General features: G+C 39.3%; 1 protein-coding gene and 1 pseudogene across 2 annotated transcripts in view; one reads left to right on the top strand and one right to left on the bottom strand.

The window, feature by feature from the left end:
• Positions 1-27,826, top strand: part of CXADR (CXADR Ig-like cell adhesion molecule) — a 55,758-nt gene that overhangs the window by 23,656 nt on the left and 4,276 nt on the right. The window contains exons 3-7 of one of the 2 annotated variants that reach the window (XM_044919534.1): positions 3,172-3,376; positions 9,375-9,530; positions 11,277-11,399; positions 11,913-12,051; positions 13,353-13,536. In XM_044919534.1, coding sequence (XP_044775469.1) covers positions 3,172-3,376; positions 9,375-9,530; positions 11,277-11,399; positions 11,913-12,051; positions 13,353-13,536 — 807 coding nt within the window. Of the gene's footprint in view, positions 1-3,171; positions 3,377-9,374; positions 9,531-11,276; positions 11,400-11,912; positions 12,052-13,352; positions 17,568-27,826 lie in introns of those variants that run through there. The other variant, XM_021679291.2, reaches the window with a different exon arrangement.
• LOC110571131 lies at positions 6,384-8,340 on the bottom strand (annotated as a pseudogene).

Here is a 27,826-nt window from a genome sequence, read left to right as displayed (position 1 = left end):
CTTGAACATAGGCTTCTATTCTCCCTGAGGTTCTGCATATCCCTCCCCTGGTAGTGCCAGGGCCACAGAGCCCGTGACCACTTCCGTGGTTCAGATGAATGAACGGAGAGCATGGGTCTTAAATGCTTCTGGCTTAGGACTCCTGAGTGAAGCCCTCTGAAAAGGTACGTCTAGAGACCAAGAAGCACAGTATGCCCTGTAGCCTGGCGTGTCCGTTCGTGGCAGGAGGACCCAGAGTCTTCTGTGCTGAGTGGGAGGCAGAGCTTTATTGCCTACGGGACTTCGGAGACAAGTATCAAACTAGGAACTGGGTTTTAGTGTCCATTTCTGGGTTAAAACCTAGCCTTCAACCTAAAATACGGTAAAATCAAACCGAAAAGAAAGGTAAAAGGGATACGGAAAGATGATGCAGAAGAGGATGCTTATATAGAATTTCAGCTATGTTATCTGTTAGCTGAGCCATTATTTTAATTTAGTTAAACTAGTAGTAACTGTAGCAGGGGACCGGGCTGGAGAAGTTAGCCATCCTTGTTCCCTGTGTGATCTCTTTAGTCAGCAGTTATCATGTACTATGCACTTACTATGTGCTGGGCAGTGTTTTATAGATTTTAATTATGCATAGTTATTTAAGCCTTAGAACACCCTAAAATGAGAATTTTTATGCACGTGAAGAAGAGGGAATGGAGGCCCGGTGTCACACAGCTGGCAACAGATGCAGTTGGGGCTTGGACTCAGGTCTCTCTCGCTCTCCTGCCACACTTTGTGATCCCTTGCACCATCCCATACTGCCTCCCGCATTTCATAAGCCTCTATCCTCCTGTAAAATAGGAAAAAGACAGGGTTGTAATGAGAATTCACTGAAATACTGTGTCCATAAGGATTTTAGAAGCTTAAAAGTCCTGTAGAAATTAATGAAGTCAGTACCAAGTCAATAAGCATACCAAGTCAAATGGATCTGGTTTGCATCTTAGCTGTGGGACTTTGCAAATGTTCATCTGTGAGAGCCACTGCTGCTCTCAGCTTCGAGGGTAACTGGACGGCGCCACTGTCTTTGTAGGGTTGTGAAGAGGAGTCAGAATTTTCTGGTAAATGTTAGTTCTCCCCCGTGTGACCACCATTTGTAGTATTGTTTTCCTGGGAAAATACTAAGAGAGTTTACAAAATAACTAACAGTGAGGACACATGTCAGACTCTCCTTAAAAAACTGCTAAGGTGTGTTTATAGCAAAATGAGGGATTGAGTACTGTAGATTGAATAAGGGAGTCAGTAGTTAAATACAGAGGAAGCTAGGGCAGCCTCATTTGAATGTCAGCTGTGGACCTTTCAACTGCTTTTTTTAATCTACTTAGCGAACTGGTATTGAGTGCAGACATTAAATATATAAATTTAAAAATCTAGTAGACAAGGAGTGGGGTAAGCATGGCAGGGGAGGTGATGATACTGAAAAGAACCCAAGTCCCTGTCATCAAGAAATTCCTGCCGAGGACACTGATTCTGATTATACTGCCCATAATTACATCTCAGATAAAAATTACTTGCAGGATACAGACTGTAGTCATGTGCTCTGATTATTACTTGAGTTTGGTGCCACTGCTCTTTGAACCTTGGGTCTCAGATGACCTGAATGTAGGATTTCATTAGCAAATGTGAAAAAATTAGAAAGTATGTTAATTTGGATGATAGAGATGACCATTGTAATTCTCTTCCAAGCCAAGTTTAACACAATTTATTTTCCCTCTAAATCTAGCCTTTGGTTATCTCCATTAAAGCTTGTAACAGTGGCTCAGAAAACTCAGCGGAATTAGAAAGGGGTCTTTGCTTTTAGTCTCAGAAGACTAGTTGAAAGGTCCCGTTAACCCGGGCACATGTATTTCAAGAGGTTTATTTTATGACTTTATCTTTTAGAGTCTAGAACCCTCAAGTGCCTCTGATTTTGTGTTAAGACAAAAAAATGTTGTCTTTTTTGTTGTTGTTAGATTCCACAGGTAAATTATCACCAGCCTTTTTTGTTGAATAGGGGTGGTGGTATTTACCTGAGTTGACACATGTGATTGACATGCTGTAAGCTCTGAGACAGCTGAAAAACAGAATGTATAGGAATTCACACGTCTCTGTTCTTGTCCAGTCTAACTAAACCACTCTCTGACGTAGGGCTATATTACTTATGTTGGGTCTTGGCTTTCCTATTTATTTATTAACATTTTCTTGTGAATTTGTTTTTATTGGGATATAAGGGATAGGTTGGGAAATGTCGTGTGGGTTATGCCCTACCAGGTAAATGCCCATTCTGATCTTCCTGGGATAACTTCTGGAGCCTTTTCTTTTTCCTGGAGCTCCTACTGTTGCTGCCAGCAGCCTCTTCAGGTCTGCTGGTGGGTGGCACCTGGTTTTCCATTTAAAATGAAAGTGTGTGACCATACCCAAGGATCCCAGTGCTCTCTCTCTCTCTCTCTCTCTTTTTAAGATTTTATTATTTTTTAAATTGAGTACCGTAGAGAGAGAGAGAGTGAGTGGGTTGAGGGGCAGAGCGGGAGAGAGAGAGAATCTCAAGCAGGTTTCACACTCAGTGCAGAGCCTGACTTGAGGCTCAGTCTCAGGAGATCATGTCAGACTCTGAGATCATGACCTGAGCTGAAATCAAGAGTCAAGACATTTAACTGACTTGAGCAACCCAGGTGCCCCAAGATTTTATTTCATTTTATTTTTTAAAAGATTTATTTATTTGAGAGAGAGCACAAGTGGGGGGTGGGGACAGAGGGAGAGGGAGAAGCAGGCTTCCTGCTGAGCAGAGAGCCTGACACAGGACTCGATCCCAGGACTCTGGGATTATGACCTGATCCAAAGGCAGACACTTAACCGAGCCACCCAGGTGCACCGCCCCCCTCCAAGATTTTATCTTTAAGTAATCTTTACACCCAACATGGGGTTCAAACTTACAACCCTGAGATCAAGAGTTATGCATATGCTCTACCTACTGAGCCAGTCAGGCACCCTGTGATGCCCTGTTCTCTTAATCTGTGATTTGAATAATTGTAGTTTTCCTGATAATACTGTGTTTGTATTCTTTTTTTGGATCCTACAGAGAGTACCGTGGTATATCCAGAGCTCCTTTAATGAGACAGAGGGTTTGCTTATTTGTTTTTTCCCTGTCTTATTTTGGTTTTCTTTCAGATTATTTTATATTCTGGAGACAAAATTTATGATGACTACTATCAAGATCTGAAAGGACGGGTACATTTTACAAGTAGTGACCTCAAATCTGGTGACGCATCAATAAATGTAACAAATTTACGGTTGTCGGATATTGGGACATACCAGTGCAAAGTGAAAAAAGCTCCTGGTGTTGGAAATAAGAAGATTCAGCTGACAGTTCTTGGTAAATTGTTTGTATTAATGTTACTTGTTACAAAGTAATACAACACGGTTCTGTAATAGCAGCATTTGAAGTAATTCTAATGTCCTCATAAAACATAAAACTAGCATACTTTTTGGAATAAAAATATAAGAAGTGACTGACTTCTTTATGAAATTCATAAAAGAGTTTAAAGGCAAATGACATAGTTTTATGATAAAGAAGAGCCCTAAACAGGGCATTAGGAGATCCAGGTGGTTTTTTTTTGGTATTATTCTCAGATTTGCCTTGAAAAAGAAATAGAATCTCTTCATTTCTTGGGCCTCAGCCTACCTTTTTGAAACATAAAAAATTTAATTATCCTTAAATCTCTACCCTGTTCCATTGATTTCAGAAGTGTTTGTTATGGGCATTTTAAGCTTTTTTCAAACTACATAACTTTAATAAATGAGATTTCTATGATGAATAATTAGAGTATTTAGAACCGAGAAGATGGAATGTAGTAGAAGGAATATTAAAGGGATAAGGCCGCTAGACATCAGATAATCATTTAACCTCCCTGAGCATCACTGTTTTTCATCCTTAAAACAAAGGGATTAGACAGATGATCACTGGGATGTCTTGTTGTCTCTCTGACAGTTAGGAAAGGGATCAGTAAACTGTCAAAGACTGCCATGTTTATTCTTCTAGATTCTGTGCTTGTCACAAGCACTCTTAACTCCTTCTGACTGAGAAACTGAAAGGTTATTGTTCATAAATATACATATAAAGTCTTAGCGCGGTAGACTTTACCCAGCAGTACAATGGCTGCCATGTAGAAAAACACAATTGTCTAGCTCTGTTTTATGACAGGAAATTCCCCTGTTTTGTGACCTAAGGTGTCCTGTTTTGGGTTACACTTGGAGACCCACTTTGTGTAGGAAATTTGGATCGCTAGAACTGCCTAGCGTACCCCTGGAGATAACTAATCAGGGCAGTTCTCCCCCACATCAACTCTACCTCATTCCTTTTCTTTTAGAGAAACCCCGATTAGTTGGGGGGAGTGAAAAAACTTTAGAGGTGCTGGATTCCAGACTCATTTAAAACATCACTCTTTTCTAAAGAATGAATATCAATATCAGAGCAGGTAGAGACTGGGAACAAGAATGTGGATTTTTGTGCACTCCAGTGGCAACTTCAGGTGCTGTCTTGGTTGATAAGACTGCCTTCCACTGGCCGCATTGTTGAGTGGGCACACAAGGGAGTCCTGGTAAAAGGCACTTCATCCTAAATGGCCCTAGTTCAAAATGTTTCCTATGGTATGAAAGCCAGTGAACCTAAACAGGGAACCAGGAGAGGGAATATGGTAACATGGGGAATTCTAGCTTTCTATGTCTACATTTAGTAAATGTGGAGTTACCTTTCTTTTTTGTAAATGTGAAAGTGGGTGTAACTTGTCTGAACTCTTACCCCAGGCCCAGGCATACCTGGGATTATAACTCTGATTGTGTATCTTCTTTGAACACATTCTCCAGGAAGCATTGAGTTAAGATAGAGATGGAATTTTAACTGGTCCGTAATGTACCAGACTCTACCTGTTACCAGAATTATTTGTTGTGGACCCTGAGGTGGGCAGGTACACTGGGAAGAATGCAGTTGGCACACATTTCCAGAAACAGTGTGAACAAGCACAGTGTTTGTGGGCGTGTGTATGTTCCCATGGGACCAGGTTCTGGATTGAATTTGCAGGTCCTGACTGAAGGGACCCCTATAGCACAAGGCAGCTCATATCCTAGAAGAAACCCGAGTCAGTAATAATGGTTGGCACGTCATGTGGCTAAGCATGGTCATGACAGCAGCCAGGACTGCCACTCAGGAGAAATGACCCGTTTTCATTAAACCTCACCACCCAGCATCTCATACGTCAGGATGGGTAAGTGAGAAGCGCTTACACAGTAACTCCTTTTGTCACGTCTGTAGGGGATCACCATGGCCTAGCGAGCTGTGAATCCAAAGCAGGGAGGGGGGAGGGGTTAAGTGGAGGGTAAGAGGAGAAAAGTAAGTGATTGCTGATGGGAGTGGGGATGACTAATACTCTGATTTGAGAAGCTGTGTCAGAGCCGGAGGAGAATTTCCTGTAGCGCTCTTCCATGTTTTCAGATGAGTCATGGCTGCTGCTGGGAGAAACTACCAGAATTTTCTCTTGAAAGTGACTGTTGGGTGGAAGCTTCTGTTAGCTTTACCTGAGAAATCCGCTTGGATAGTCTGGAGGAAAGATAAAATGAAGTGCCCTCTAGGGACCAGACTGTTAGTCCAGTGGAGCTCAGTTCACTTGGAGGCCCTGCCTAATACCTTGATTCGCTTATGGGGAATCTGGAGGAGATGCCACCAGAGTGTTCACAGAGTAACGACGTTTGTTCAGTGTGCCCTGTGTGCTGTGTGGACATGAACTGGGATGACTTAGTTGCCTGGGTGTGAGAGGTGAAGTGTTACTAGAGTTTTCCCCATTGCCTGAGCCTGCCCTACTCTTTGAGATATGCCAGAAGTTCGTGTGGATGCAGCTCAGTGACAGAGGGAATTGATTGAGGGTTAATATGTGGCCACACATCACTAGCACCTTCTGCCCCTGGACCTCTGAAAGGGCATATTATTGAGACCTTTTGATATAAACAAATTGGCTGGTCTTGAAGAGTATAACCACAATTAATCATTTCCTGGTTGTATACCACGCAATCGCATGTAGGGGTAGCTCGGTGAACGCTGGCCCTGGGGGATTTGTATTGGTATTTGTATTTGTATTGGTAAAGGGCAGGGCATTTTTTTGTTCCATTTTTTATTTTGAAATACAAAATAAAATAGAAAAGTTTCTCTGTTAGAACAAACCTATTTTCCTCTCTGTAAATTAAAAAAAATAACGTATCTTGGGACCCACTTTGAGACTATGCAAATATGTTGTTTCCCCTCAAACTTTGCCCATGGTTTTCTGTGCACGATTTCACCTGGAGACAGGGTATTTTTTTGTTATTCCAGAACTTAACCCATTTATTATAGGCTAGCAGTGTTTCCAGTGGTGGAGCTTCTCCTGGTCTTTCAACTCCTTCAGTCTTCTATTGGCCGGCTTTACTGTGATGGCAGAGGTGGTGCTGTAGGTCCAGGCACCGTTGGCTACCGTTTTCATGCACGAACCACAATGCCAGATCCCCACAGCTTGTTTTTTCATCTTGGTTTTGCCACAGAAGGAGCACGTGTACTTGGCGTGCTGGCTTCTTTCAGTCTTCTTCCGCCATTTTCTTGAGGGAGGCACCATAACAGGTCCCACACTTAGCCACGATTTGGACCTTCTTGATGCCTTTAGCTATGTCGCGGCAAACTAGGTCTGAGCCCAGAGAGCAGGGTATTTTCAACCAAGCACAAATAGCATTCCTGGATGGGTGATGTGATGATAAAAGTATATCCTGTCCCGTGTAGGAATTTAGAGTGTTTCTCCCGTAGACTGGTGCAGGCCATTAGCTTGGGAGGCTGATGATGGAGTACAGCATTACTACACTGGTGGGACGCTGCCCAAGTACAAATTGATGGACATGCACCTTCTCTTGAGAAGGACTGTTGGCTGTGCCAATGATGGTGGAAGCAAATGTTCTGGGGACAATAGCCAGGTATCCTGGAACCGCAGGCCAAAGAAACATTAGAAGACAAGACTTTTATCTGCGTTCTTTGTGGTTTTTATCTTTCTTTCAATATAGGCAAGTGCCATGCATTAAGAGTTACCTTCCCTGTGGTATAATGGTTGGGGTTGGCATGTGAAAGACTTGCGCTTTCTCCTCCCAGTGGAAAGCAGGTGGGCCCCCCTGGAGTGACACCCAGAAGCCAGTGTTGGTAACATCTGGTCTGCTGTAGATGGTGTGTATCTCAAGCTCAGTGGGGCCTTGAATTTCCTCAGCAGTCACTTTAAGTAACTGCCCGTTATTGGATATGTTTGGTTTATGGGAAAGGGATATTTTTGTTAGAAAAGATGAAGGTTAGGATTAGAACACTGTATTACCAATAGGTTTTTGATGTATGAAGCATTGCTTTAATATCTCACAATATCTGCTAATTTATGTAATGAAGGATTTATTTGGTAGTTTGAAGAAATGGAGAATAAAGTTCACTTCGTTGAAGATTCACAGGATGAAATAATTTGCAAAACTGATTTAAAAGTTTTTAATTGATGTAGTCCCCAGGGTAACTGATCAATCTGCAAAAGAAACACATTTGCTTAGGAAAATCATCAGTGTAATTAAATGCATGTGTTCATCCTTGTTAAAAGGTACAGGCAGTAAGAAAGTGGAGAAATAAAGTCAAATTTAAGTTTTATCAAGAAATGTGTGAAGAAGTGAGATCATGATTAACAACCTTTGTTAAAGATGCTCCCCAATAATTCTCTTGGTCAACTTTGGAAAACAGTTTGAACGTTTCTTACTGAGTTAAACATGCACTTACCAACTATGAGCCAGGAATTACCAAGAAAAAGGAAAACATGTATCAATATTTACAAAGTGTTCAAGCAGCATTTGTAATAGCACAAAACCCATATACGTTTTCACAGCAGTGAAAGAATAAAAGCCCATCCAGGATTTGAAAGAACAAAAATTAGCTCCGGCTGAAAAAGAACAAAGCAGTCCTGCTGTTTCTCAGAATGGAGGACGTGCGGTAAAAGCCAGCAGGCTGGCGGGAACACTACTCCTCCTGAGGTTGTGGAGCAGGAGTAAACTAGAGGCTACTGTTACTTCCCCCGTGGTGCCCCTGCTCTGCACTACTCATCTTTTTCCTGGGGTATTCCGCTGCTAAATGGCCCCCATCTCCAATTTAACCCCTGCTTCTCCTAATCCTGCCTCAGAAACAGCATCTGCTTTAGGACGGGTCCACGCGGCTCTTAGACCGTGCTCCGAATCCTTCAGATTCCCTCCTCTGATGGTGACAGACTACACACCTGTCCCTGTTGAGTTTAGCTGATTGAGTTTTAACATGAGCCCTAAAACTGGAAACCGTGTTCATCGGTGGATGAATGGAGAGGCAAATTTGTGTTCTAGTCCCTTGATAGAATACAGCTGAGCATTAAAGAATGAACCCCACAGACTGCATGGGTCAGTCTCAAAAGCCTTACGTGAATAAAAGGAGCAAGACAAAAAGCCAAAGTAAATGGGTATTATTCCATTTATATGACTCTAGAAGCAGCAGAACAAATCTAGTGTGTGATAGAAATTTGATCAGTTGGCTGCCTGGGACCAGGGTTGTGGCATCAGATCTCAACACGAGGGAAATTGCTTGGAAGAGGAGGCGAGCCACGCTTAACGGTGGTGCTTCTACAGTTGTTAAAAATGATCATCCCACAAGATGCGATGGTGTTGATTTTATTGTACATTCACTGTGCCTTAATAAAGTCCAGCAGAAGAGTACGAAATGCCAAGGTGTTATGCCAGTGTTTGGAGTGAGTGACAAGGGATGGATTTAGCAGCTGCTCGAAACAGTTTCCCAGAGAGACCTGGAGTATAACCTCAGGTTTACCTTTTTATAACCCTGCTCTCTGGATGGTTTGGGGTTAATGTAATGCAGAGTGTTAATTGTTCCTGTTATCAGCATTATTTATTATAAATCCCCCAAATAGTGAGATAACAGCACTCAGAGGGATATGACATGGCACAGACTCCCAGAGCACCACCTACATGTCAAGCACTGAGTAGAAGAGGTAAGGATTAGAGGGAGATGGAAGCTTCCTTGAGTCTGAAGTGGGGCCCGCCTGCACCGTCCTTCTCTTTTTTCAGATGTGCCCCCTTGAAATGAAGGAGCCCAGAGCTCCCACCTGAGATACTCGAGCTCATTCATGCCTGCTTCGTGTTGCATAAAGTTGAGTAAACTGGTGCTAATAACTTATTATAGCCTTTCAGTCTTGTCACCGGCCACATGACAATGAGTCAGTGGTTATGGGATGTACTGTGTGTTTAATCATGGCAAACGTAAATTCTGTTCTCTTGTATAAAGTTACAATTTATTCTTTTCTCAGTTAAGCCTTCAGGTATAAGATGTTACGTTGATGGATCAGAAGAAATTGGAAATGACTTTAAACTAAAATGTGAACCAAAAGAAGGTTCACTTCCATTACAATATGAATGGCAGAAATTGTCCAACTCCCAGAAACTGCCCTCCTTATGGTTACCAGGTACTGGTGATATTACAAGTTGAACTATACGCCATTGGTTTGGACTTGGATCTAGTAGTGGGGATGTGCGTGCGTGTGTGTGTCTGTGTGCGTGTGTGTGTGTCTGCGTGCGTGTGTGTCTGCGTGCATGTGTGTCTGTGCGTGCGTGTGTGTCTGTGCGTGTGTGTGTGTGTCTGTCTCTGTGTGTGTCTGTGCATGCGTGTGTGTGTGTGTGTGTGTAGAGAAATTCCCAGATACTTTGCCTTTTCTGTACAGAACAATCAAGAATCCATGAGAATTATTCAGTGTTTTACAATGTCAACTTAATATCACAATCATGTTAATGAAAATATTTTTATAATCTCACTGCTTAGGATATTATAGTTTCTTTGTAGTGTGTGTATATATATATATATATATTTTTTTTTTTTTAAAGATTTTACTTATTTGACAGAGACAACGCGAGAGGGAACACAAGCAGGGGGAGTGGGAGAGGGAGAAGCAGGCCCCCCGCGGAGCAGGGAGTCCGATGTGGGGCTCGATCCCAGAACCCTGGGATCAGGACCCGAGCCGAAGGCAGACACCTAACGACTGAGCCACCCAGGCGCCCCTGTTGTATATTTTTTAATTGATAGTAATACTGATGGAAAATATGATCATAATATAGATATTGGCTTGGTTATAATAAGAGTAGGATCTTGAATGTTTTGCCTAGATTCATGTTGAAGTAGGATTTCTCTCCACCTCTTTCTTTTCTCAAACTAAGAGGCCAAACTATATGACCCCTTCTGACTTTTGTATGTTTCTTCCATCTGTGGGGATAAAATAGGTTTTGAAATCTTCCTGCTTCCCCAAAGAGCCTTTGTGGGATGGAATTTTTTGTTTTTGTCTTTTTAAGTAATCTCTGTGCACAGTGTGGGCCTCAAACTCCTCACCACCCTGAGATCAAGAGTTGGCATGCTCTACCAGTTGAGTCAGCGAAGTGCCCCACTATTTTTTAGAATCAGTGTGGCTCTGCTTCAGCTGAGACTGTACCTGGCTAAGGCAGTCGTGGGTACTCTCACTTGTGATACAAATGACCTGGAGGACAATTATAGTCGGTCCTTGAACAACACAGGTTTGAACTATGTAGGTCCATTGATATGTGGATTTCTTACAGAGAGTACTGTAAATATATTTTCCTAGTGATTTTCTTAGTAACATATAATACATAGAACATACAAAATGTGTGTTAATCGGCTGTTTATGTTATTGTACATACATTTCGGGGGCATGTGGGTGGCTCAGTCTGTTGAGCGTCAGACTCTTGATTTCAGTTCAGGTGGAGATCTCAGGGTCATGCGATGGAGCCCCGCTTCAGGCTCCAAGCTCAGTGCAGAGTCAGCTCGAGATTGTCTCTCCCTGTGTCCTTCTGCCCTCCCAACTCAGTGTGCACACTGTCTCTCTCAAAATAAATAATAAGATCTTTAAAAAAAATTACAGTTACATTTCAGGGGAGTCAAAAGTTATACCCTGATCTTTAACTGTGCAGGGGATCAGAATCCTTACACACCTGCCCACCCCCTGCCATTATTTAAGAGTCAACTGTGTCTGCATTCTGGAGACAAGCGCATGTCTCCCTGGAAATTTGGAACTGTACCCAGTTTCAGTTTGTCTCACTTTTACCTGGATTGTCAAGTTTAATAGGGTTTGCCTTTACTAAAAACTTAGCAATACAATTTTATAAAGATAGGTTTTGCCACATACTCCCCCTTTTCTTCCCCATAGACATGAATTCACCTGTTATATCTGTAAAAAATGCCTCTACTGAGTACTCTGGGACCTACAGTTGTACAGTCACAAACAGAGTAGGCTCCGATCAATGCCAGCTACACCTGAATGTTGTTCCACGTAAGTACCTTCTTTCGGTCTGTTGTGATAACGTCTGTTTCCGTCGTCTTCATACAGCTTCCTTTGATTCAGTCAGCAAGTATGTATTGAGGGCAAAGGGATGCTAACTTTGGCAAAGCACTCTGGCTTGGTTATTAGCTATCCTAAGTCCTGGAAAGGGGGAAAAAATACTATATTAATAAAGACTTCATTATTGTAATGACATTAAGAAGGTAAGAGTTGTCAAATCGACTCTTGTATCATTAGAACATTCTTATATGCCAGCCAAGAAAGCTTTGAATATTAAAATGTTTTAGTCTGGTTTCATGATTTTTATGCTTGAAATAGATTATACAGTTCAGAAGAAAGTTCTTTCCAGTGGATTTTCCCACTGGACCAAAAACTAATTTGTCTCTTAAAGTTAATATATACAGTGAAATCAGTCCATCAATGTGTATCCCTAACCTTCAATATGACTAAATACAGATTTTTTTTTTTACTATTAATTATTTTCTTATTAACATCTTATTCTAGCTTCAAATAGAGCTGGAACAATTGCAGGAGCTATTGTAGGAGTTTTGCTTGCTCTAGTGCTCATTGGTCTTATCGTCTTTTGCTGTCGTAAAAAGCGCAGAGAAGAAAAATATGAAAAGGAAGTTCATCATGATATCAGGTAATTAAGTGACACAAGAATTGACTAAAATAAACTAAATGTATTATGTCTCTAAAGCATTAGTTCTCTTAATCATGTGAAGCATTTATCCCATTAGAACTGGATAAAAGCTGTAGCTCTTCCCCTCAATACATTTGAAAGCTTTTACTTTCAATTTCAGGTGTGCGGAATCAACCAACCGCCATTGTGCCCTGCCTCCAGCCCTGATTTTGAATCCTATTTTAAGAGCTACTGCAAAATGCTTATCTTAAGACTGTCTACCTTCTCCCAATAAAGTACAGGCATGAAGTTTTCAAAAAAAAGGAGCAGATGTTGAGGTTTAGAAAGACCTCATGGTATCAAGTGACATCAAGTAGTTATATAGAACTGTTGGTAATGTGATTTTATTTTTTAATATTCTAAACTAGTAGATCTTAACTAGAAGTGTGTGTTGCATTATAGAACTTTAAAAAATAACATGACTTAAATAACATCCAGGAAATAAATTGACATTTGGTAGGTCTGGCTTGGGGTCTGTGCACTTGTCTTTTTTTGAACTGCACCAGAGGTAACTCAGGTGAATATTCTTTGTCAGTGCTTGGTGTAAAAATTCTTAAGCCTGAATTCTCAGCTTTTGCAAATTTAAATCTGCTAAGCTTTCAGCTAAGGTCTTAGAGAAGTAATTTTCATAACGAAAAAGTTTTTCTTTTTTTCTGGTAGAAATATTTCTATAGGTGTTAGTGCCTTATCCACTATAATGTGTTGGCTGACTATCCCTATAGATTATCTTGATCAGCGATAGCACAGTATGAAGAAATTTAAGTTTGTTCCTTATAAGAACATTATAGAATTAGACTTTTGTAAAAATCACATTTTATTATGTATGAAGGTGTACACTCTGTCAATGATAGATTTGGGATGAATACACAGTTCACGACATTGTAGTTTATTGCGATTGCTTTTTTGTGTGTCGCACACACTTTTATTTTTTTATTTTTATTTTTTTTTTAAAGATTTTATTTATTTATTTGAGAGAGAATGAGAGACAGAGAGCACGAGAGGGAAGAGGGCAGAGGGGGAAGCAGGCCCCCCACTGAGCAGGGAGCCCGATGCGGGACTCGATCCCGGGACTCCAGGATCATGACCTGAGCCGAAGGCAGTCGCTCAACCAACTGAGCCACCCAGGCGCCCTCGCACACACTTTTAAATACATATTTAAACAGAGGATCTTTCCTCACCCATATCCATTTTTCATAGCTTACATAATTGTAGGTTTTTAGAAGCTTGTTCTTTAAACTTGTGTTGGGATCTTTGCTTTCTAGGGAAGACGTGCCTCCTCCAAAGAGCCGTACATCCACTGCCAGGAGCTACATGGGCAGCAATCACTCATCCCTGGGCTCCATGTCTCCTTCCAATATGGAAGGATATTCCAAGACTCAATATAACCAAGTACCGAGTGAAGACTTTGAACGTGCTCCTCAGAGTCCGACTCTCCCACCTGCTAAGGTAGCTGCCCCTAATCTGAGTAGGATGGGAGCGGTGCCTGTGATGATTCCAGCACAGAGCAAGGACGGGTCTATAGTATAGAGCCTGCGTGCTTTCTCCTCTGCTTTCCGTGGTTCTTTTCTCCTCTTCAAATAGGAAGACTGTTCCGTTCTCAATTCTGCTACCAGCCTCAAAATACATCAAGAAGTTAACCAGAAACTAAAAATTATACTTTAAAAAGTTTTGTTTGGCTACTGAAAGAGTACAGCATTGAAGTTACTAAAGACAGATTCACCAACTGAAAAAAGATTTCCTTTAAGAGATTGATATGATAGATTTCTGAATATCAATACTTAAGATAGAGCACTTTGAATATGAAATCCTAGGGAAGAAATTGGTGAACTTACATGCACCCTAAGTTGATACTTGAATCATGTGAAAGTGGCACTCCCTATTTTCTACCATTATTTTTAGGTTGCCTTTCTCAATTTATGATCCGGTGTCCCCTCCAAATTGGTAAAGAAACATTCATGGCAAAAATACTTATGACACATCTATGTTTGTTCTTTTTATAGCTTCTTTGGAAGCTCATTTAAATATGAGTTTGAAATATCTCTAATAACATAGAAAACACTACAGTGTTCTAGAAATTACTAGTTTTACTTCCGAATCATTCATAAACCTTATCTATGAAATGATTTCTAACTATTTAATTGATAGACTGCTATAGGCAACAGGGACATAGTAAGGTCTTTTATATCCTAAAATAAAAGAGCATCTCTCTGATTCATTTAGAACATTTGCTGCCAGCTACATACAGCAATGATACTAGTTAGTGGTGCAGTAGTGAATATGGGTTTTGTTGATGAGTGATCTGATGCCTGAGGCCCATGGCTGTCTTCAGAACAATGACCAGTCAGAACAAGGGTGGAATATTTTGCAGTTCCCAACTAAATACTAGCCCTTGAGGTGATATTTTTCTAATAAGAAAAATTATAATTCACTTATTATTTGACAGTTACAGTTTGAAATTCCCCAATTATTGGTTCCAAATTTAAAAACATTTTTCCCTAGTTGGTTCAGTGTTTTGGGGGGGGGGGGGGTTGTGTTGGTGTTGCATAATATATGTTCTAGAAACATGTAATCCTAAATTTACCCACTTGAATGCAGTTCCTGGAGGATATTTTCTTCATGGACTCGAATGATGAAATACATTTTCAGCTAGTAGGTGTCCTCCATCGATTCTGTATTTCAGACTTGGGAAGGATGTGTAGCTGCTATTGTATGGCCAACATGTCTCTGTATAGTTGCAGAAAATCAAGATGAGCTTTGAAAAGAGTGAGTCTTAGTTTTGTGAAAGTGATTTATTCTTTAAAAAAAAAAAAAAGGAAGAAATGAAAGGAAAAGGAGTAGAAGGTATACTCCTAACTGCCAAATGTGTTAAATACCGTTGTAGTAGAAGAAAGTGAGTTTATTGTATTTCCCTTAAGATTGTGAGGGAGTGTGGATATAGTAAAATGAGCCAACGGTTTCTTTATAGTAAATAAGGTTTGCAATAAATTATTTCACTAGCTCTAAAACCTTTTCCCTAGATTTTGGTAGGGAGTTGGTTTCTGTTGATCTCTTTGGGTGCTGTGGTGGTAAATGCTACATTATAAATTGATGTTCGTATGAATTTGAGATTAGACAGTATTGTGTATACTTTTTAATGCTGAACTTAAGCTGAATGTCTGTGTAATGGATTAGTGTATAGTTTTATATATTTGGAAGCGTTTTTTAGTAGGTTTTTAACCCTATATAATATTGCTTTTATACTTGTGTTAACATTTTCATCTGTGCCTTTGGGTAATTTTAATTTTTATTATGAATTTCTGGTGCCTATGAGCTAGCTATCACCTGAAAGGTGCTTAGAGGTGAAGGTACTGTTCCTAAAAACACATCACTGTGACACCTTTTCTTTTCATACTTTGACTCTTGCCTCCACTTCCCTGTTCTTTTTGGTAGCAACTTAACTGATTGTGTTATTCATAAAGATTTTAAAATTTCAACATCCCCAGCACTGTGTTTATGATTTTATATCAGTAGCTAATTTTGAGTGCCAGATGTTTGGCCTCTTTTATATGATAAAATTTATAAGATAGTATAAGAATAAATAACAGATCACAAAGTTAAATAATGAAAGCATTTGGTCCTTCCCACCCCTAGTTTTCGTACAGTAAAGATTTTGCTGCAGTCTAAGTAGGAACTACGGTAAAAGGTGGACATGTCCTCCTCTTCTCTAGTCTAGGATCTGGCTCTGAGTGATCAGACTCTCTCCCAGAAGCGCTTCCAGCTCCATACCGCTTACAGCCTGAGAACGCAGCTCGTAAAACATCACTTGTGTGACCTGAGAAGACCAGCTGGGTGGGATTAAGTTTCCAGGACAGAGTTCAGTTTTAGACTTACTTCTCCAGCTGTTCCCATTGTAAATTTCAGCTGATCCCGCAGTCAGGTCAGTCAGGTACTGATAACTTCCCAAGTAATTCTCGGTGATAATTCAGTTGAACTAGAAATATTTGTTCTAGAATGACTGTTAGTAATCATCAAGCAATTCAACCAAAACTGGTTATTCAGTCCTTACCATGAGAAAGCCAAACCGGGCCACTCCAGAACGGCCCTGCATCTTTGAGGAGAATCCATTTGATTCTACTTGACACCTGAGACACTTGACACCATCTTGTTTTGAGTTACACAGGACCGTTTGAAAAGAAATGATACTGGAGAGTATGAGTTCTGTGCTTGGAATATGTAGTTCACTGGTGTTCTTTTTCTTATTGGCAGTCTTACCAGTATTCCCCTCTTCGAGAACCCCCAAAATTTCTTACCAGTTACACTGACTAGTTTATTTAGGCAAATAACTATGCCATGGAGTGGTTACAATGGAAACACAGCCTGTGTGTGTCTTGGGAGGAGTTCATTAGATTTATGGATATGAAGAAATATCTGATTTTGTTAAAATGACAATTTTTAAGATTGAGTTCTGGAAATTTGGAGCAAGTGAAGGGGCAAGTAAACATTTTGATTAAGTATAGAAAGAACTCATTGCATGAAGTTGGATATCCAATTCTGTAATGTATGGCTTCTTAAAATAACTTCTGTCTTTTTGTGTGCGTGCGGCATGTAAATTTGAAGTTTTCTGAATGTTTAAGGTTTATTTCTAATCATCTCCACAGTGTTTCGGGCTGTCGGATGCCTTATTCCAGTGTGAACAGAAAAAACAAACATTTTATGTGGTTAATGCTTTGATGTGTCACGTTAAGGAGTAGTTTGTAGAAAATGTTGGCACAACTTTAACTTTTTAGTGGCTTGTGACATTATATATATGTACATATACCTTTGTAATATTCTTGTGTTTGGTAGTATAAATGTTCTGGGCAAGTTTTAATATTTCCAATGCCTTTAGATAGTCTTGCAATAGAGGCAACACATTCTGCAGGTGGAGTTTTTACTCGTTTGCCTATTTTGACACTAAAAAAGGTCCATAACTGAGCACAAATTCTACAATGTTACAGAAGTAAGGAAAAATAATAAATAAACTTGTGACTTGTGGTTCTGTTTATCTTATAGATGGTAACATCAAATAATTTCGTCATCTAGTCTCTTACTATTATTTAAAAAAAATACCCTGTTTTGTAATTTTAAAAGTATGGTGTATAACGGTTGGATTTGGTCATGAACACTAAAAGCTCCAATCAAGGAAGAACTCTGTTTTCTGCTAATTTAATGACATAAGTTTTAAGAGAACCACAATTTATTCACTTATTCTCATTCCTAACTGTGAACTTTTGTGATACACTTGTACTACTGAGAAAAAATATTTTGACACTTCACATATGCAAGTAGAGAATTGGTAAGTGTCAGTTTCAAAAATGATTTTGTATTTAAAGTTTCTGGCTTACGTATCCAATGGTGCAGATTTTGAAATTTGTAAGAACAAATTTGTTTATAAAAAAACCAAAAACTTGCTCTAGTTTTGTGACCTTGTGTACTTTTGAAATAAAATCAAGAAAGCAGTTTTCTGCCTCATGGTGTGGCTTCATTGTGCCTTTTAAAAAATGACTACTTTATAAAACTTCAGTATACTATTCCTCAGGGTTTCCTTTCTTCCTCCCCCCCCCCCGCACCCCTTGTTAAACAGAATAAAAATCAAACTATCACACATCAGTGAAAACATGTCAGACATACATACATTTCCCCACTCCTGTGCGTTTATATGACACCAAATAACATAATATTTGGGGTTGAAGCCTCCAAAAGTTTTGCGATCGGTTCACAATTTATAGCATAAACTCAAATCTGAGTTCTTGAAGAATAGCATTGAATACATAAACACCTAGTTATGGTATAAAGCTGTTTTCATTGATTCTAAACAATGATTTCAGAAAAGAACAGTGAGGTGGTAATACTTTTGTAAGAAGACATTTTTAGGAATGTTTTGTTAGAATCGAGTTTTTCAGTCTTAGCATTTTTAGCAGCATTTGGGCTGGATAATCCTTTGTTGTGAAGGACTGCCCTCTGCACTGTAGCATGTTGAGCAGCGTCCCTGGCCTCCTCCTTCCTCCCCAAGATGTGACAGTCAAAAATGTCTCCCAACATTGCCACATGTCCACCTGGGTGGGGGGCAAAATTACTCCAGTTGAGAACCACTAGTTTATACTAAGGTGAAATTTTCTACTCAGAGATTAAGAGGGATGGGCCTTATAATCAAACGTGTCTAAATTCTGCTTATTACTAATTGCTTTCCTTAGCTTCGCTTTCCTTAGCTTCACTTTCCTGGTGTTTAAAATGGGGAGAAAAATTATACATCCTGGGGGATGCTGGATGGTTCTAAAGAGAGAATTGATATGAAAATTCTGTGCATTTGTCCCTGAGAGCTGGGATGCTGATCATGGTACACAGATTTTCAAAGAATCAAGATTACAATAAAATATGCTGAGTGAAACTACTGAGTATAACTTAATGCCTTTAATGCCTTTAATTTAGACCATATTTTAACCTTGTAGCTCTAAAGGCCAGGTCATATTTCTGGTTAATAAGTACCAAATGGCAAAACTGATGAAATTGAGATAAAATTGAATATAAAGTAATTTGTTTTTGAATAAAAATGGTCGATAGCTTTTAAGCCTAAGGCATAATCAAATGTAATTTCTAAATGTAATAAAGGCAACAGTGAAAAGATCATGAAGCCAGTCCTAGGAACCCAAATCAGTTTTTCGTGCTGGTATTTCTGAAATCTAAATCAAGTGTGATGTGTTGTTTTGTTACTTAAGTGATTTTTCTAAATTTGGTAACTATTTATAGAAAAAGTTGTTGCAGGAAAAAATTCTAGAGTTAATGAAGAACCAAGAAATAAATTTCAGGATAAGGTCCTTGATCTATCAGTTTGCTTCTCATTTCACTACAGAGCTGTGAAAATTTTAACTAATGGAGATTGAGAAAGGGGGGAGAAGATGCAGGAAATTAGAAGTAAAAACATTGCCAGTCTCCGACAAAGTACTTGAAACCATCATGATCTTGACTCTCTTCCCCTGCGTCCTTGTCCCCTAATCCACTAAGTCATAGTGGATTGGTTGTCTTAAGATGTTAATATGATCAGATTAAAAACCAGATCATCTTAACCTGATATAAAAGAGCTTTCCAGGTCCATTCCACGTCTCTACGGTTTATTTTCTCCACACCTCCAGGTGCATCTTTATGCAGTAGCCATGTTCAATAGCTAAGGGGCCATGGTTTCATACCTTTGTGAGTGTGCAGTTTCTTAAGCCAGAGAACAGTCCTGCCTTGCTTACCTGGCCTGCAAGTGTAAGTTGAGTCATTTTTCCTGATTTGCACCCCTCCCCTCACTTATAAATTAGGGGTGCATCTGGGCCCTCGACATTGCCAGTACAAGTCTTTTAGGGCCCAAATCCTTTGCGTTCCAGTTGTTTAACCTGTTTAATACGCCCTTTTACAAGTTTGAAGTGGATTTACTCACCTCTATCCTCAGTGCCTAACTCTGACTTGCATATTGCTCAGTAAATGCTGAGTGAGTTTTCAGAAAGGAGACTGTGAGCACTGGGGGCAAGTGTGCATTGATTTGGTCTGTGTCCTATGTTCTCCAAGACAGCTGCCTTGGTCGCTTCCAAAAAGACTGTCCGGAGAAAAAGGGTGAGTGAGTATGTGTGGGGAGAGGAAAGTGCACGTGGCTTAAAAGGCTAACTTGCACAGGGGTGCCTGGGTGGCTCAGTCGGTTAAGCGTCAGACTCTTGGTTTCGGCTTAGGTCATAATCTCACAGCCGTCATGGGATCGAGCCCTGTGTCCAGCTCTGCGCTCCGTGCAGAGTCTGCTTCAGAATTCTTTTTCTCCCACTCGCACACTCTAAGAAATAAAATCTTAAAAAAAAAAAAGTTGTACAAATACAGAAGGGGGTGACCTGATCGGATAGGAGCAAACACAAGAACAAACCTAATTATTATAAAAAACTGGAGAAGTGTAGAAGCATTTTAGAAGTAAACTTGTAAAACCCTCCTGAGAGGAGATGCTGCTGAGTGGTCTGGAGTGAAGTTAGTGACTGTTTTCTCTCCAGGGTTATTTTGATAACTACGTATGGGAACCTCTGAATTGTTAGGAAACCCTTTGCAGATGACTGGTTTCCATGCTAAGTCATTAATGGTGGTATATTTTTTTCTCGGGACTTCACAAACTTCCAGAAGTATTTTGAGTACACCTTCAGAGAGGCCAAAAAACGTACAGCCTTAAATATCATTGCCTACTTGTGGTATACTAATATTTCTTATCAGAATTTAGGGAGACCTACTTAGATAACTAAAATACCATTTCTTAGAAGATTTTAATTTCCGAAAAAAAAAAAAGTCAACTGTTTTCAGGTCTTTTAAAATAGCCTTCTGAAATGACTAGTCATTTATTATTAATTTCTATGTATAATTGTATTAGTTAGCTAGGGCTGCCGTGACAAAGTACCACAAACTGGGTGGCTTAAACAAATTTACTGTCTCACGTCCTGGATGCTAGATGTCTGAGATTTAGGTGTTGGCAAAATTGGCCCCTTAGATTGCTGTCAGGGGAGGATCTGCCCAGGTTGCTTTCCTTGGTTTGTAGGTGGCTGTCTTCTCTTTGTGTCTCTTTAGATCCCCATTCCTTGACAGGTATCTCTTTCTGTGTCCTAACTTTGCTTTTTTATAAGGACACCAGTGCCAGTAGATTGAGGCCCACCCTGATGACCGAATTTTAACTAATTGTAATGACAAGGATCTATTTGCCACATAAGGTTATATTCTGGGGTACTGGGGATTAGGACTGCAACCTAGTTTTGGGGGCACACAATTCAACCCATGTCAGTAATGATGATTGGAAATTATGAAGAAGAACTAATAAAATAGTGAAAGTTGGCATGGAACACATGCCCAGAGGGTTTCTTTGCTTAATTTTTAGTGGAAAATAAAAATGCCAGCCCCTAAATAACTATGCCAGCAGAGTTATTTAATGGTGTCCGTCTCCCCCATCACCTCCCCCAGAAGTGTACTATCTTTATTTCAAATATGGAGTGACCATATGTGCTGTTAACCTCATATCTGTTTTTCAAGTGAAAAAGGAGTTGATGATGTGGTTATGGATTTGTCTTGTCTTATGAATCTTGCTGACAAGATGAAGCTATTTTTCTGGAGAAATAGTTTTTAACCCCAGGAAGACATGAAGAGGTGATATGGGCCACTTCAGGAAGAAAAAAAAAATCCACCTGATTGTGGAAGCAGATAGATGGCCATTGCTCTACCATCACCTATGATCTAGACAAGAGTTGATTAAAACTCTCCATTTCTAGGTTAATTTTCTTAAAGCATTTAGGCTCACTCTCTTGCTCAAAAGCTTTCCAGGACAACCTCTAACTTAAAAGGTCAAACTCTAGCCTGATTTTAGACTTTCACAACTGGCGTTCCACTACCACGCTTCTTCTATGCTTACACTTGCATATACATGTTTTGTTTTTTAAATAAAGTTTTACATGAAATTTTTAATTTAACAAATCCTCTCAGGTTATTCTGTATCTCTTCTCCTTTATGTTATCTACCTACCTAAAACCTTTGTCTTCAAAACTATATGTTGCATCATAGTGATACACTGTAACTTAACCAGTCTCCAACTGAGGACCATTTAAATTGATACCATCCTTTTGATATAATGAATAAAATTACAAGCAGTAGATTTGCATGCACGTTGTTTTGCATATGTATAACTATATCCTTAAGGTAAATGTCTAGAGAAGGAGGTGCTGAGTAAAGAATATTCTGATAGCTATCATTAAAATAGCTTCTTGTTAACAGCAGCTTATGCTTGCAATGGATCAGAGTGCTTATCTCGCCCCAAATCCTCACTCATACTCTTAATCCAACTTTTTGATCTTTCTTGATTTCTGAGAAGAAAATTATCTCATGGGTTAAAATTCTATTTCTGTTTATTCACTTGATTATCTTCCTGTGTTTAAAAGCCCTCTGTACTTTTGAGAACTGTGTTCATACGCTTTGCTCATTTTTCTTCTGTATTACTATTTTGCTAATTCGGAGGAGCTCTTAAATATTAATAAAATTAGCCCTTTGTGATATGAAATGAATTTTTTTTTCCAGGTTACCCTTTCTCTTTCACTCTGTTTATGGTCTTACCCTTTTCTGATCATGTAATCCTAACCCTTCCTAAGCCATCCTCCTGGTTCAACCCGACTTCTCCCTAAGCTGAGTGTCACTTGTCTTTCCACGTTTGTCTCCTCTCCTTAAGCAGATGTCAGGCCTTTCAAAGGTGGAACATCTTTACATCCAAATGATCAACGCAGAGATTCTCAGTAATCTGTGTTGCTGATGGTAATTGCAGCACTCTGGCTGTGTGCACGTCAAGTCATAGCCACACATACCCCATCACAGTGTGCTTTTTCTGAAGTTGTCTGTGGTTTCTTCAGGTTGCTGGTGTTTGGGCTCATAGCAGTTGCATGGAGTCAGCACAGAACTACGTTAATGAAGAAAATGAGTTATCTTGCCCTTGGAAAGAAGAGTTGTCTAGGTCCCCTGTTAGGTCAGCTGTCACACACTATTCTAAGTTGAATGTTGGCTACTGGCACCGTGCTCTTAATGTTGCTAGGTAGGACATTTTCCCTCTCACGTAGTCCCGGAACTGTCAACAGCGAGAACACTTCTAGGGAACAGTAGAATGACCTTGCAATTTTTTTTTTTTTTTTAAGATTTATTCATTTGAGAGAGAGAGGGCACGAGGGCGGGGAGAGTAGAGGGAGTGGGAAGCCCGATGCAAGGCTCGAGCTCTCAACCCTGAGCTCGCGACCTGAGCTGAAATCAAGAGTCGACCCTTAACCGACTGAGCCACCCAGGCGCCCCTGACCTTGCAATTCTAAGAGGAGAGTGTGATACAGAAGATACCAATAACTGAATTGGAGCCTGTTGGAAAGTCACAGTCCTCTGACATTTAGCCTCCACTAGTTTAGATCTAACAAGGCGGGGACCTTTTATGTGTTCACAGAAACAACAACACAAAGTAAAATAATTACATGGAATGTAATCTGTTTAGCCAACTTAAAGATACTATATGCTATGCCCAGGACAAGGTAAAGATACACTGGATAGTAGCCAACAGGGCTGTTACCAAGTTTATGTAGGTTTGATTTAAACTTCTTGCAATATGGGCAAAAGATTTGTAATTTAGTTAAGAAAATTGACATGGCAGTTTAAGTTTTATAAAAACAAAACAACCCAAAATATCCATAGGCTAGTTCAGTACCATTTTATGAAAAAATCAAGATTCAGAAAGGTTTCAATCCCCCCCAGGTCACATAGTTGGGAACAAAATTCAGGTTTCCTGACTCCTGAACTGGTATTTTTCTAAGGACTTCCAGTTCTTGGCAGTCTGGGCCCATGACAACCATATGAAAGGAAAGAAAAATGGAATTTAGAGTGTGTGGCTCTCTCTCATCTCTCACTGCCTGCAGCAACACCAACCAGGCAGAAGGCCAGTGGAAAAGAGCCGACTCTGGCCTAACGAGGGCTCTCTGTCCCTTCCTAAACACGGTCACCAGTGCCCAGGGCACCCTGAGCATTGACAGCTCACTCTTCTCCCAGATGGAATGATGCTCTCGCTGGGGGTTATGACTAGAGTGCATGTTGTTTGGTACCAAGCCCATTTATGCTGTTAACGTTGCTGATTACATAGTTTAAGTAAATTGTACATATCAGCTGTACTAGATACAGTGAAGACAACTTATTTAAGGAAATGATTCTGCTGGCACATAGCTCCAAAATGTTTTCATTCAGCTACAGAGAAACTAGACTTTAAATTAGGATCAGTATATTATGGATGCAGGTTATGGGAAAAAGAAAACACAACTCCTAGCAATAGACCCATATATTTTTTTAAAATTTTATTTATTTGAGAGAGGGAGAGAGAGCATGAGTGGGGAGGGGGGATGGAAGGGGGGCAGAGGCAGAGGGAGAAGTAGGCTCCCCACTCAGCAGGGAGCCTGAGGGGGGCCTTGATCCCAGGACTCTGGGATCATGACCTGAGTGGAAGGCAGACGCTTAACTGCCCTGCAGTGGACCCATATTCTAAGAAAAATTCCTAACTACATAAATAATGACTGAAAGTATATTGATACATTTTAAACATTTATGATGTTTAAATTATATAAGGGATACATCATTTTAAATGGTTTTCCACTTAAAACTTTTTTGATTGGCACTTCTAATTATGTCAGGGGAGAGGGATTTTGTTGTAAATCTGTGTGCCAAATTCCTCTTAGATCCTGTATTTTAACTTCTTGTGTATTCCCTCCCAGATTTCACAGTTAAGCATCACAAATGGTATCTTCAAAATTATTTACCAAAGGATCTTACTAGCTATCAATATCAGATTTTATTTTATTTTTTATTTTTTTAAAAGATTTTATTTATTTATTTGACAGAGAGAGATAGCGAGAGCAGGAACACAAGCAGCGGGAGTGGGAGAGGGAGAAGCAGGCTTCCTGCCGAGCAGGGAGCCCGATGCGGGGCTCGATCCCAGGACCCTGGGATCATGACCTGAGCCGAAGGCAGACGCTTAACGACTGAGCCAGCCAGGTGCCCATTATCAGATTTTAAATACAGTCTCTTATCATTGGGAAACATGAAGTAGATTCACTTAGGTGACAAAACTAAATTTCACATTTTTCATGTTCCAGTCATTTTAGACAAATCTCAAATTTTTAAATACTTTCATTTTAATCAGTAAATTTAATTTCACTTCTTTAGAAGAAGTGTTTGATTCATGATTTATAAGATGCAAAAACATTTTTTCTATCGAATTTAGTGAAACAATCACATTGGCTTATTACTTATTAATTTAACTCTAAAAAATAATTATTTACACATTTCCTATATGAATTCAAAAAGTTGGCAGTTCTGGTACATGATCAACTTGTCCTTTTTTTTTGTTCCCCCCTAAAATAAGCTCTAGGCCCAAGGTGGGTTGAACTCAGCACCCGGAGATCAAGAGTCACAGGATCCAACTGAGCCAGCCAGGCGCCCTTCAACTTGTCCATTTATTTCTAAACTTGAAAGGAATACTCCCCGCACCCAATGCCACTCCAACAAAGGTGGTATATATTTAGATATATGACTGAAGACATTTCCAAAAGAGATTTGTAGCTTAATATTTAATGATAAAGATCGGTTGAGTCACATACATATGAATACCATGAAACTGCTAAAAATCATGTTTTAGAAAAAAAGAAAATAGACATAAGAAAATGTTTCACATTTTCAAATTGTGTGACCATAAAATGAATATGTTTCATAATACAACAGTATAGGACCATATAAAGTAAAAGCTCCTTTTTTTTTTAAAAAAAAAAAGATTTTATGTATTTATATGACAGAGAGACACAGCGAGAGAGGGAACACAAGCAGGGAGAGTGGGAGAGGGAGAAGCAGGCTTCCCGCGGAGCAGGGAGCCCGATGAGGGGCTCGATCCCAGGACCCTGGGATCAGGGCCTGAGCCGAAGGCAGACGCTTAACGACTGAGCCACTCAGGCGCCCCAAAACCTCCTCCTTTTAAACATCCCCATCTAATAAAATATTAACAGTGGTTATCTCTGCTCGAGTGATTATAGGTGATTAATGATCTTTCTCTGTGCTTTTAGGTATTTTTTTTTCCTAAATGTATACTACTTTTGTTAGCAGAAAAATAATTCTAATAAAGAAATGTGTAAGTATGGCATACTTAGAATTCCCCATTACCAATGAAAATTCTACATGTAGATCCATAGGAAAAGCAATGGTTTAACTTAAAAAAAACCCGAAAACTTAAAAAACTTAAAAACTAAAAAAAAAATTTAATAAAAACTGTAGCCAGTAGTGCTTTTCATGGAAAAGGGAGATTAACTACAAATACAGCCTTCCACTTCTAAGTTGGAAAAAGAATATCTGATGCCCTCTTGTGGCCAATAATTTTAATAAGGTAGTTTATTCTTTTTCATTCAAATCCGTCTACATCAAGAGAATAACACCAAAATATCTATTCTATTCCTTTCTAAATGACAAAAAAATGCTCATCTACTATTCCTAACAGTTTAGTCTATGTTCCCAACATGTGTCCTGGAGTTAAACTACCAGGATTTGAAGCCCTGATAATTTAGGTCACCTGGGGCAACTTACTTGAATATTCTCGACAGTTGCCTCGTGTAAGATGAGAATAGTAAAACATACATAGGTTTATCTTAGAATGAAAGGGACTTACTGGTAGTACCTGTCCCACAATATGGTGAACATCTTCTCACATGAGTAGACTCAAATCATTCTTTTACTGGTCTCATGTTCTTACATAGTATGAATGAGTTCTCTTTTATTATGGCAAATAATGCTGCATCAATTGTACATTTTTATACATTTGCAAAAGTAGTTCCATAGGTTATCTTCTAGGTATACAAAATTTGAATTATGGGGTTAAGAGAATATATGCATTAAAAAACATTGTTAAATTGTCTTTCACAAAGATTGCAAACCATGATCTTTCCAATGTTTGTCAATTTGTTAGGTGAAAAATGGTTATTTCATGGCTTCAACTTATATTTCCCTTGTCATTAATGTGCCATTAACACACTTCTGCTTTTAGCCATTTGCATCTTTTTGTATTTATTTAGCTCTGCTAAATAATTGTATGTAGAAGCTTTTCATATTCTCAGAATAGTAATTCATTTTCTTTTAAACATGGTGTGGAAATATTCTCTTTGGAGTTTCTTTTAACTTTATGATGCCTTTGATATGCAGCTTACTTTTTAATTCCAAACCACCAACGTTCCTGTTAAAATTGGGAAAAGTTTCCTAAGCTAAAGTTAGTAAATATCTCCCTTCATATTTTCTATCAGTACTTTTAGTTTCATAATTAACATTTTATCTTTAATCTATCTGGAATATATTTTTATAGCTTAGGGTAGGAATTTAATTTAAAAAAAAATGCATACAGGGGTGCCGGTCTGGCTCAGTTGGAGAAGCATGTGACTCTTGATCCTGGAGTCGTGAGTTTGAGCCCTATAATGGGTGTAGAGATTATTTAAAAAAATAAACTTTGGGGCGCCTGGGCGGCTCAAGTTGGTTAATTGTCTGCCGTTACTCAGGTCACGATCCCGGGATCCTAAGATCGAGCCCTGCGTTGGGCTCCCTGCTCCGCCAGGAGTCTGCTTGTCCCTCTCCCTCTGCCCTGCTCGTGTTCTCTCTCTCTCAAATAAATAAAAAAATAAACTTTAACTTCAAAAAAAATTAAAAATGCATACTCAAATAGTTCACTATTAATTTTTTTATTGGTGAATTATTTTCAATTTGAAAAGTCACATTCACCATACATTAAACTTTTGTTTCTGGTTGTGCACTTGTAATTCTGTTTCATTGTTCATTGTTCAGTCCTATTTTATACTTTTGAGTATATATTGAGAAATCATGTAAAAGGAAGAATACTCCCTGTCCTTTGTTCTTTAAAAAATAATTCTTGGTTATTTTTGAGTTATTCTACCATGTAAACTTTTTAAAATCAGGGTTTCATGTTCCATTACAATTTTATCAGAATTTTAATTATGATTTGTATTGACTTTACGTATTAACTTGAAAAGTGAAGTTTCCATAGTGTTGAGTCAATCTAGAAATACAGCATATTCTTCTAGTTGGTTCTTTTTCTTTTTGTAAATTTTTATAAATTTTTCTCCATTTGACTCACTCCTTTCTGTTGTTAGTTTATTTCCAGGTATTTAGTACT

This window comes from Neomonachus schauinslandi, chromosome 1 (assembly GCF_002201575.2).
Source record: "Neomonachus schauinslandi chromosome 1, ASM220157v2, whole genome shotgun sequence".
In the NCBI taxonomy this organism is placed as follows: domain Eukaryota; kingdom Metazoa; phylum Chordata; class Mammalia; order Carnivora; family Phocidae; genus Neomonachus; species Neomonachus schauinslandi.
The sequence above is the reverse complement of the archived record's forward strand: the minus strand, read 5'-3'. Positions and strand labels throughout refer to the sequence as shown.